At 33.1% G+C, this 12,932-nt stretch overlaps 1 protein-coding gene across 37 annotated transcripts in view; it reads right to left on the bottom strand.

Moving 5' to 3' along the window:
• Positions 1–12,932, bottom strand: part of RIMS2 (regulating synaptic membrane exocytosis 2) — a 566,717-nt gene that overhangs the window by 124,379 nt on the left and 429,406 nt on the right. For 16 of the 37 annotated variants that reach the window (XM_024129925.3, XM_024129924.3, XM_024129927.3 and 13 more), the window contains one exon: positions 8,602–8,774. The exons of 20 other annotated variants lie outside the window; for them this stretch is intronic. In XM_024129925.3, coding sequence (XP_023985693.1) covers positions 8,602–8,774 — 173 coding nt within the window. Of the gene's footprint in view, positions 1–7,461; positions 7,714–8,601; positions 8,775–12,932 lie in introns of all 37 variants that reach the window. One more of the 37 variants, XM_024129922.3, reaches the window with a different exon arrangement.

The raw sequence follows: 12,932 nt of genomic DNA on the forward strand, positions 1-12,932 counted from the left end.
TCCATCCACCTCACTACAAATAACTCAATTTCGTTTCTTTCTATGGCTGAGTAATATTCCATTGTATATATGTGCCACGTCTTCTTTATCCATTCATCCGATGATGGACACTTAGGTTGCTTCCATCTCCTGGCTTTTTTCCCTTTCATCCTGTCATCTGATGACCTCATGGTCACTGACTCATTCGTTGAAGTCTTTAGGAGCTGGCTTAGTCTTCTTTTCAATTCCCCAATTCTCATAACAGTATGAAATATAAGTATTCATTAAGAAGACCTAACCAAATGCCTCATAATTCTGAAACTCACATATCTCCAGTTACCTTCATTTTTATTCTTTTCATCCACTCCTCTACTCACTCCAATGCTTATGTCTTAGAATTTGTCAGCTAACAAAAATAGCTTCATCACAAAATCTTGTTTCAATGACATACTATAACTAAAACCACTTATCCTCCCAACACCCTAAACTTACTTTTTGACTACAAGATCTAGTTTTCCAATTCTTGGATTTTCTCTATATTGTCCTAGTCTATCAGTTCCCATCTGGACTTTTCCTCCTTCTTGTCTATAACACTAACATTTACACAAGCACCCTCAATTGCTTTCCACTGCTATTTTTCCAACAACCCCATCCATCAAAACTCCCACTTCTCCACAAATACTACAATCTGAGTTCTGTTTCTACACTTGGATGGGCTCAGTGCTGCTAGAAAATATCACACTACTCTCCCACATTGGTGTCTCTTGAAATTGCTGGTCTCCAGCCCTCAGCTAGATCTGCAGAACGATTCATCAACTTTTAAATTTGCCTTTGGTAAGCTACTTGCGCTATTTTCTTCAGTGATTACTCTAAATCTTCAAATTAAATCTCAAATTCAACTTCCAAACTCTTATACTCTTGCCTCTTATGTGTTTGAGAACATTAGGGCCATTAGGCAGTGACAACCAACTTCCCAGCTCCCTGTCTAATAAATCATCTATTTTATTATCTGTCTTTCATCTGGTTTGAGCCAAAAGAGAGTCCACCTATGCTTCTGACCCTAACCCCTCCTCCATCTCCAGGTTCTTACTTTAGTGCCCGTGCCTTCCGCATCTTCAAATGCCCTTTCTCTTCAGACCATATACATGATCAAATCTCAAATTTCTCACTTTCAGTGATCCAATATGGAGACTGTGAAGTCACGGCACACTCAGATTTCCCACACATGGAAATTTCTCTAAATTTTTATGAGAATAGCTTATTTACTTATTAACTGAGATATCTATCTATCTAGAGAGACAGAGACAGAGACAGAGACACGTAGAAAGGGAGAATTATTTCAGTTTTGGGCCAACAATTATATTTATATGAAAAGGATAAATCTGTGGCTGCAAAAAAAGGAAAAGTAAATCATCACCTTTTCTTGAGAATAAGGTCTGTGTTTTATTCATCTTCAGCACCCTGGTGATGTTAAAAATGTATGCAAGAATTTTAAAAAAGAGAGAGATGAACATTTTAAGGAAAGGTGGCTCTTAAGAAGTATTGGAATAGAAAAAAAGAGATGCTTGACAAACTTAACCCTAAACAAAATATCATCTGCATTTTATCACCACTACACTCATAATAGTTACTGAAGAAGCAACACCAATTAGATTTGTTTTTTTTTTTTTGCAGAGACCTTTTGAGCATTTTAAAAGATATATTCACATCCCATAAAATTCATCTTTTAAAAGTATACAATTCACAAAGGAACAACTTCAGAAAAACTGAGTACTCATGTTTTTATGCTATTAGCATAACAAGCTCAGATTTAAGGGCTATTATTTTTAAAAGACAAGATTTTCCTACTAAACTAATCTATGAAACTAAACTATTAAACTAATCTCCATAAGAGATAATAGCTTAAATTATAGAAGTAGATATAGGGTTAGGGAGAAATGGACTACTTCAGAGATAATTAAGCATTAAGATTAATAAGACTTGATTGGAGGGAGAGAATCGTGCTCAGTGGAGAAGGACTAGTCGAGTGATGCCTAGGTTCCTGGTTTGGCCAAGTGGGAGGATGCCGGTGCCACCCACCGAGAAAGAGAGCACAAAAGGAGGAGTGGTTTATTAAATGTAGTTGCCTGTTCTGTGACAGTATGATGAATTTAATTTTACCTGCTGAGTTTGGTACGTCCCCAGGACAGACAAGAAGATGGCAAGGACAGGACTGGATAGATCTGGCAGATGTTTAAGGAAGAAACCTGGGCTGGAAATACAGTTTTGGAAGCCATCAATACACAGATGCTACTGGAAGCCACGGAATAGAAGGCAGCATCAAGATAGAACACGTAAAGAAAAGAAGGGCTAGTATGGGATTCTGGAAAATGTCAACATGGAAGGGGCAGAGAGAACGCTCCCAGAGAAGACAGAAGTGATCAGAGAGATGGTTAGAGAACTAAAGGAGTGTACAATCACAAGAGCTCAGAGAAAAGAGCATTTCAAGAAGAGAATGTAAAGGTGTTGAATTCTAAAGGTTGGCATGATACTGTATGAAAACTGTTTTGAGTTAGCAGCATATACAATTTGAGGCAGTTTTTTTTTTAAAAGCTACATAACACAATTGTAATAAAATAGAGGTAAAGGAGCAAAGCCTCAAAAAAAGAGGCAAAAATAAAAATATCAATTATTATATATAATATAATGTAGTTCAAGAAATTGAATGGAATTATCATGTCTTTGGCTATGAACTTGAACTTCCTGATAGACTAGATAAAGAGAACATACAATGGATTACATTGTTTTGTTTTCAGTGAAATAGATACATCTATTCTTTAAGAGAGCTGCTCACAAAATTTTAAAAGAAAGTTTCGTATAGACTATTCTACTAGGCTGTTTCTTTTAAGAACTTTCCATGAGCTTTTCTATTTAACGTTGTAGTGATGGTTTTAGCCAGGTCAATTAGACAACACAAAGAAATAAAAAGGCATTCAGATCAGAAAGGAGGAAGTAATCAAGTAATCTTGATTCACAGATGACATGATCTCATATAGAATATCCTAAAGAATTAACTAAAAACTTTTAGAGCTAATAAATGAATACAGCACAGTTGCAGGTTTCAAGATCAATTTATAAAAATAAATTGTGTTTCTATATACTAGCAATGATCAGACTCAAAATGAAATTAATAAAAGAATTCCACTTACAATAGCACCAAAAATAAAATACCTGGAATAATTTAAAAAAAAAGAAGCATACGTTCCCTGAAAACTACGAAACATCATCGAGAGAAAGTAAACATAAATAAATGGAACACCTTGTGCTCATGGATTGGAAGACAACATTTTTTAAGATGGCAATAATCCCCAAATTGATCTAATTAAACACAATCCCAGTCAAAAAGCGCAGCTGCCTTCCCCCCCCCAAATTGACAAGCTGACCGTAGCATTCATTAGGAAATATAAGCAACCCAAAAGACAGGAAGGACAGCATCATAACCACTTGGGGGATGTTTGTTTTAAAAATGCAAATTCCTGGGTCCTTACATGATCAAAATTCTAAGAGTGATATTCGGTGTTTTTTTAAAAAGTCCCCTTTTTATGCACAATCATAAAACAGAGGAGGTCTATAACATAGGAGTAAATATGCGGTACACGTCGTTATATTACACAGTCAGGAAAATGTACTATCACATTTAAACTCTGATCTGTAAGTTAGCAATAATAAATATTTCATTAACAATTATTCTGCTTGCCCTTTTAAAGACTACAAGAACTTTTTGCTAGATAATTTAGATGGCTTAAGTCTTAAAAACAGCTATTCATGAATATTTGAACTGATGCCATCTTTTTCCTTTAAAAAAATTTCCTATCTCAAGAACGTTTTCTTTAAAAAGAGAATACATAATTCCATACTGTTTATAGACATGCCTGAGAACTAAATTTTTTTTTTATTTTTGAAACTTTTAATTTATTATTTGGTCTTACAAATAATCATTTTAAAATTGACTCTTCTGTAAGAATGTAAAGCACAAAAATTTGCTAAGTATCAGATCCACACAAATCCTCAAAAGGTTTTCTGTGTAGTCTTCATTAATGCAAATCTTTGTGTGAATATTTCACTCTTACCGTAGATCTTGAACCTGTTTTACAATAATGAAGCCATAAAGTTTTTAGGCAGTGCATTCATTATAAACTGTAACATTTCTATTAAAAGGAAAGCTGGGTAATACAAAAGTATGAGAGGATCTGAGAAGCAGGCAATCTGTTCAGGCTCGGTATATCTTATTTGGTTATCTATGAAAATTTATAGATAACGAGTTTCTTGAATTATTTTTTCTTTTGTCTTATATGCCCAGAACAGAACCTGGGGGAATGGATGAATAATTTGATCACAAAGCTACCAAATGTTGTTGGTTTTGACAATGCTATACTGTTCAATATTTGTTTTTCTATCTTCCACTGCAGATTTACTTAAGATCTCCACTTCTTGTGCCAAATTCTTTCATCAAATATCCTTGTGAATTAGTTTAGGTTTCTTGATGAAATTTTCTGGATATGGAGCTATCCTTAAACATCCATCCACACAAGTCTAAGAAACTGCTTCACCCTCAGGCTTAGAAGTTTAGAAATGCTTCATTTCACCTCTATCCCCCAGTTCATAGTATATATTGCCTGACAAATTTTCTAAATAAATATTGGTTGAACGAATGATTTCTCCTTACATCTGAACACTTTTTTTCTGGGCCAGCCTACCACATATATATGGTATGTAATCAGCAAATGTAGATAGATATAAAATTTAAAGCATACCTATGTACACAGAGTGAGAAAAATATTTTAAATGGTAAATATAATTTTGGATTTTCTAGAAATGATTACCAAATAATCATTAATGGTAGGGGGCATTTAACCAGGCTAATATACATGTGTGGAAATATAAATAGCTAAATGTGAATGTATTATTTATTAATCAACTTTGAAAAAATATTATATTCAAATATTTAATGGACCTTTTTTTGAATTTACTTTTTGCTATTCATTTCCTACTAGTACATTCAGAAGACTTACTTTAATAGACTTACTATAACACAAACAACATAATTCTGTACCACACAATGAGATACAATTACTGCAATGAAAATAGCAACTAAAATTGATTTGGTTCATTGTAGTCACTGTGTTAATTTTAAGTATACCAGCATTGCTATAGATACTTAAACCCTGAAGTCAGAAAAAGTTTTTTCCTTTACAAAATTTGGATTACAAGTAAATGTAAATGATGCATTATAGAATAAGATTATTTCCAATAATGTTGTACAAGCACGTAAGTTGTTTTTGGCATTTAAACAATCTATGATTCTGTTCACCAACTACCAAAACACAATGTTACTGGCAGTACTCAGACATAGCTTCTCTTGGAATAAAGACTGTTCATTTTATTCTGAGAAATGAAAGCAAATTCAAGATCCTGTGCTGCAATAATTAATTAGCAACACCAGCATTTTCTCACAAATAATTGCAGTTGACACTTTTTGCCATCATATGGAATATATGTTCCCTAGAGACATCAGTCTGGCCCCCTAAAGTTTACAGTTGCGAAAGTATTATATAGTTACTTAAGCAGAGTACAATGCCTTGATGACTCATTGCTAGGAATATACTATCTTTCCCTTTCCTGTGTAAAATAATGTGGCCTTTTCAAGAAGAAAATGGTGAAGAAAGTAATATTAAAAAATCGAGAACTCAAGGTTATAATCTTCTTCAAACTTTTCCCCACCAAGCCAGATATGCTAACATAGGCTTTTGGCTCCAGGCAGACACCAAGGGGCTCATGTGTTCTCCTTTACACAGTTTATAGAATGGAAAACACATTAGAGGCTCACATTTTGCTCTGCTTTTGGAAGAAAGGAAACTGTGTGTCTCCTTCCAAGGAAATCTTGGAAAGCTTTTCTCTGTGAATTAATGATGAAATGACCCTATGCCAAACAAAGCAGAAAAATGGCCTTCATTAATAAGGTAATGTAATTATCAAAAGTTAGATAAACAACGAAATAGACTTGAAATTACTAGTTTAGACTTGAATCACAAAATATGCCTAATTTAAGATTTACTTTTAGGTTTCGTGTCTGTTACATAGAAACCTTCACAGATCACAGGTATAGTTAAATATACCAATCTGAGACAGAAAGTGAAGTGTCATAGAATTAGACCACTGAATTGTATACCCAGGGGGTAAACATTTATTCCAATTATCTTTCTCATTTTTTTTTTTTTCGCGGTACGCGGGCCTCTCACTGCTGTGGCCTCTCCCGTTGCGGAGCACAGGCTCCGGACGCGCAGGCTCAGCGGCCATGGCTCACGGGCCCAGCCGCTCCGCGGCATGTGGGATCTTCCCGGATCGGGGCACGAACCCGTGTCCCCTGCATCAGCAGGCGGACTCTCAACCACTGCGCCACCAGGGAAGCCCTATCTTTCTCATTAACTCTGAGTAAAGCACAAACTGAGATTGGATTTAGATACAATAAAGCAAAATTTGGCTTACAATCAGGGTGAGTATTATGCCAGGTGCATACTAGCACAAAATCAAGGTCTGGACGGATTACTAGAAAACCAAATTCCTCCAAAATGCACATGATTTGCAATTCTCAGTGTCAGAGAAATGTAACTAGACAGATCTCATCTCCTCAGGCAGAAGGATGGAGTGTACTGCGGACTTGTGCTGACATGACATTCAGTACAGCACTGTAAAGATGGCTTCATACTTACTTAGTGCATTGTGTTATGAAAATGAAAACATAGTTGTTGTTATGCCTTGCTGATTATGTTTCTTCCCTTTTCCCCTGTTCAAAGCTCCTTCTCTGGCAGTTTCTCTAGCTGAATGAATTTCTAGAGGGCGCTAAGCCAACATGTCTGCCTTCTAATAAGCCCTAAGGCCTCTATCTTCTCAGAGTATCAAAGAGCACTGTTCCTACTCCACAATCTTCCTCAGGAATCAGAACTGCACTAGACCCCACCAGATAACTATGAAGAGGCAAGGAACTTGCTTTTTTCTTTATTCAGAGACAGAATAAAGCTTACTTTTTGCTACCTATTTTGCCATTCATTTTAAAAGTTCTAGTATATAATATTTCTTATAGTGCAGGCTACATTTTTTCAGTCCCTTCAGAACCTCATTTTAAAGGTTTGACTCTACAAATGAGGAAGATATACAGTAATTCATGCTAAAAAAACTAAAGGGAAATTTACCTTTGATCCACCTAGTCAAAAAGAACTTGAAAACCCAATTAAATCAGACTCTCAGAGCTATGGTATACAAATTAAAGACTGTTTAATAAATCAATCTGTTAGGTAATAATTTGCTAACATTAATTAGTTGCATTAGAAGCTAAATAGATAAAACACAAGAAAATAAACCAAATGTAAATGGCAAAATAGTTTTTAAGAGTAGGAGAAAGGACATTACTAATGGGAAATGTCTACGAAAATGAGCAAATTTTACCTGTCATCATCTTGCGAGAATTGCTTTTGCAAATCCTCTTTATTCCACTGTTCTTTTTCTTTCCCTTGTTCAGGTATATCTTGTGTTTTTTCCTCGTCTCCTGATTCTCTGTTTTTCTCCTTATTACGTGTTTTTGTAATCTCTTTCCCTTTCTCATTCTCATTAATTCTTTCTTTCTTTACCTCTTCCTCCTCATGAACTATCTCTTCATGCTTATTCCCTTCTTGCCCTCCCTCTTCTATTCCCTTTGGCCTTTTGAAACCAACATAAATTGAAGGCATGCAAATAAACACAAAAAAGAAAGAAAACGTCAAGAAAAAATGCATACAAAATTATATAGAAAAGTAATGATAACTACTAAAATATAAATTAAAATGACATCTTTTAAGCATTGAAAACTTCTTCTCCAGTGTACCCCAGAGAAGCACTGTGTAAGCAACACTTAAATCATAATTGTTTTTAAGTCATATTTTCCTGTTACAAAGTTGCATGGAAAAAAGTTGTGGTCTTTCCATTATTGTTTTTTTTGATCCAATAGTTGTAAAAAAAGACTAATTTAGCTCAGGTGTCCATAAAGTCTATAGGTTGGGTGATAAATGAAAATTATACTAACAAACATACATTACATTTATAAATTTTCTTGAGAAACTGAGAACTTTTTCCACGCATTTATAAAAAGTTTCAAGAGGATGGGAGAGCACCTTACTAAAAAAGTAATGTTCTTGTGTTTTCTGAATTACTAAAATGTATTCAGCTAGGAAAAATTCCCTCTAAAATATGATTTTTCATATGCCTTAGAATATTAAAAAATTCAGGTCTTCACTTAACCATCACTTTAATTTCAGTAAAGATATAATAACAGAATTACTTTTTAAATAACAAACATGAAAAAATAGCTAATGATATTATTTCAAATAATCTAGTAAGAAAATAGTTATAAGTTCTGTAAAACTTTTCTGTGCAAGAAGTTTGAAATGGAGACCAAAATATAATTAAAAGTAATCTGTACAGAAGTTCTTATTGTCTTAATGATATATATTAACCTTTTAGAAGTAAAAGATTTTACATTTATCCAAAGAAAAATAAAGACCTTCTAAAATATATTTAGAGGAATATCCTGCTTAAAGTCCCCTTACTCACCTGATTTTCTTATTTCCTCTTGGCCGTTCTGATTGGACGGACATGTAGCTTGTGCTGCTGAAACGAGAAGCACTACTAGTCCTTGAAACCGCAGATATATCACTTACATCACTGTCCGAAGATTTAGTGGAAATATTATCTGCCCCTCTATGAGGATCCCATCCTGATCGATACTGTTAACACAGATTGACAAATACGCAGAAGTTGTCAGTATTACCACACAAAGCAATTATTCGCTTCTCCTATTTCAGCACTTTAATTGTCCACAGAGGATACCGCAAAACCCCACTCAGTTGCATATAAAACAAAAGTGAATGGCAATTATCCTAAAAGAAAAATTCAGTTTATATGAAACCCTTGTTTTTAGCAATGACAATTAGAGAATTTTTACCACGCCCCAATGAAGACCATTAAAACAGTTTCACAACAGGAATGGCCTCAGGGAAGAACATTTAGGTAAAATCTGGGAAATAAACATTTGGCTTAATATTAGGAAGAAAATTTTTTTTTATTTCTGAATAAAATTTGAAAAAACAAGTATGATGAAGTTGCCATTGTAACTTATAAAAACCAATTTTAGTAGCATCAATTTTCTCTTTAATCCATTACGCTTCACTGAAAACCTAGAGATAATATAAAATCTAATTATTAAAACACTAACTTTTTAAAGAAAAGCCAAGAGAAAAGAGAAAGTTTAATTTCTGAATGGTTGCTGGAATTTTGATGAATCCTAGAAGTACTAGAAAAAATCGTTATTATTTACAATAGTTCAAACTTTCTGGAATTGAAATAATCAGATGGTCATCTGGCACACCCAGGGTGCAGGGTGTTCTGGGTGTTCAAATATTCTGATAAATTGAAAACCTTCATAAATGCTTTATGTTAATGACATGTGGAATGTAAAAAAGAATAGGTTTTGAAGTCTGAAAAATGTGGAGTAAGGAAAACTTGCTAGCTGGGTAAACTTGAGCAAATTATTTCACCTTTAAAACACTGTTTATAAAATAATAGGGAAAATAATATCTTCCTTGCAGGGCTGTTTTGAAAATTAGAAATAATACATGTGTGGTATCTGGTATAATATAAAATAATGCAGCCAGTATTATTACTGTATGATTACTACCTGATGGCTATTACTAGGTTAAGAGACTATCTGCTAATAGATTTTTTTTTGTAAATATGCTCTTAAACATAATGGTGAAAAATCCTTACTTGGTCAATTTCACAATGGAGATCTTTTAAATCATAGATACTGGTAAATTTCATAAAGAATTAGAAAGATGATTATCTTATATAAACCATTTACTGTGACTTGGATAATCACTACCCTAATAAATAGTTCTGTATGAACAACAATTCACTGAAAATATTAGCTAGATATAAACATTTTGGTAAGACAAGTTGAATGGCAGTAGGGTGTAGCGTAAACATTAGATCAGATTCAAATGAGCTGTTTTTTTTTTCCCCCAGGATCTCCCAGTATCTTGTTGTGTATTTTTGAGTTAATAACTGGTCATTTTCTTTAAGTGTAAAATATAAGAATTATTTTGAAGGCTACACAAAATTTTAATAATCAAATTCTTAATCTAGAAATATATACTTATATTAGGTGAGATATGGCCTTTCTTAATCCACTCTAACTTTCGACTTTGTTGGAATTCTCAATTATCAAAAAAAAATACAGTTAAATTCTTCAAAAAGTTATTGCCTTTTTTTCAGGAAATATCTATGTAAATAGAACCGTTATGTTTGATTTTAAAAGGAAGACTATTTATTTACAGTGGATTTATTTGGAGAACATTTAGTCCATGGTATTTTTTTCAAACTAAAGTCATTTTAAAATATCAAAAACAATTTACTTTAAATGACAATGTCTTCAGCCATTGCCTAGAGTAGCATTTCAGTGGATGGATCCAATATTATCTATGTTAACCATTATATTTTAAAAATAGATATATAATATATATACACATATATAGCCAGTATATACTGGCTAGCATAGATAATGTGGGATATATGTATATATGTATTTTTTTCCATGATATCTATTAAAAGTAAATTTGATCTCAAGTTGAGACACAAATGGAAGTAATTTCCATTTTCAGACATTTCATATATATATGAAAAATGGATGTTTCAAGAAATTTTTCAAAATTATTAAATTGTTCCCAATACCACACTGTATTGGTAGAACTTTATCTTACTCATTCTTAGAATTTATAATAAAAAGGAGAAGCATATTGCTATTTATGTCTTTAAAAATAATTTATCATTGAATAGAAAAGCAGTTTTGGTATTATATTTTTTTCTTTGCTTTTGCTCATGGGATTACTAGATCATCTAAATGCAAATGAAAAGCCACAACTCTTAACTTCAGGAAGTACTAAGGGTAAATGTAATCATGAAAAGCACATGCTCTGGAGTGAGACTGAATCATTGGTATGAATCTTGGCTACATAAATTATTAGGTTTGTGATCCTGAGTTCCAGTTTTTTATCTGTTAAAATGCGGACAACAATCATACACATCTCCTAGGTTTGCTGCAAGGATTAAATAAAATAATGTACATAAAGCACTTAGCACAATATTGGACACATAAGAAGTGTTTAATAAATGACAAATGATGACAATGATGATCATGAAGATTAGATATTAGCTGAATACTGGCTTAGTATCAACTCCAGGAATATATTTACCAAAAGAAATATTAGGTAAAATACCCAAGAGTAAATTTATTATTTTAAGACTGCTCTAAGCTATAATAAAAATGTAACTATTTCTATATATATCTAAGAGACACATTTCAGAAAATATATTTATAAAGCAAAATAAAACATTAAATCAAACTTTCCCCCTAGTATGTTCTCAGGCCTCACCTTCCCATTTGGACAGGTTAATTCATATCCCATTGCCTCATAGGGAACTACTGATTCTCAACTGCAGGATAAGGAATAGATTTATCTCAGCAGGAAATATATGACACTTCTTGGCTGACACAGAAGATGCCTCATTTTTAATATTTGCTTCTGGTACTTTATCCTAATATCCAAAGCCACCTGGTACCTGTGTATCCCATGTCTTCCTGATTGGTTCTTTTCTGATGTTCTTTGCCTTCATTTCTGAATCCTAACTGCTTTTTGACTTTTGTATTTCAGTAGTTAGGATTCTGACTTTGCCTATTCTAGCCTTTGTCTTTTCAGGTCATCATGACTTTTGATTCTGTTGCTATGATTCATAGGTACATACAGGCTAGCCTAAGGCTTAAGATTTCTCTTTTTAAAACACACATGGTATATATACATTGCACATATCTTTGGCTAAGACCTCTCACATAATCTAGTTTGCTGAGCTAAAATTTTGGATATGAAAAATTTAAGGAAAGATAAGATTCCACATACTATAGTTTTAAGCCTTTATATAATTCATCACATGCTACTTCTTGTTATAGGTGTGTGTGTGTGTGTGTGTGTGTGTGTGTGTGTCTGTGTGTGTGTGAGTGTATTCATATTTATTGGTAGTTTTCAAACCTTCTATTAGAATAAAAGCTCCAAAAAGCCAGAACAATATCTTCCTTATCCTTGTAAGTCTTTTAGCACCTAAGAGTCAAAGATTTAATTTAATTTAAACTTGGAGGTTTAGCTTTTGTACCAGTAAGATAAGGATAAATTTCATTTTAAGGATTCTTGTGAGGAGTAAGAGAAATAATATATTCAAAATACCCAATCGTGTGCTTAGCGCATAGCAGCTGCTCATTTCCAACACCGAAAGCAGCGGGTCATAAATAGACACTGAACGGAATAGTTTAAATAAAGAAAAACTACAAATTAGCTAAAAGCTCTAGTTTGATGATGATTTTGTCGTCTACCTAAGGCTTGTACCAAATGCATTTTTCTGTCTATTTCTAACATGTTTACCTTCGGGATATAGCTCAGGCTTCCATTAAAAATAGAAACATGATTAACAGAATGAGAAATTTGTAAAGTGAGAAATAATGGGAAAAAAGTTTTAAAAGTAAAACTTCAGAGGAACATATTTTGGATACATTTAGATTATAGCATCTTCAAGTATATAATTCACAAAAAAACCCAAATCAAAGTTATAAATGACCTACTATGGGAGTTTACTTTTTAAATGGTTCATTCTTTTTGCTTTTCCTAAAGTATGAAAAACAAAAGTTATATAATTTAACAGTGAGACAGAAGCAGCTAAATTATTATTATGCCAAGGTAATGAGTTACAAATGTGAATAAGTTCATTTATTTAGGAAATGGTTGGTATTGTTTTGGCACTATCCAATAAATGTTTTAAACAATTAGCATCTATTAGTTTCC

Source organism: Physeter macrocephalus, chromosome 15 (assembly GCF_002837175.3).
Source record: "Physeter macrocephalus isolate SW-GA chromosome 15, ASM283717v5, whole genome shotgun sequence".
Taxonomy (NCBI): Eukaryota; Metazoa; Chordata; class Mammalia; order Artiodactyla; family Physeteridae; genus Physeter; species Physeter macrocephalus.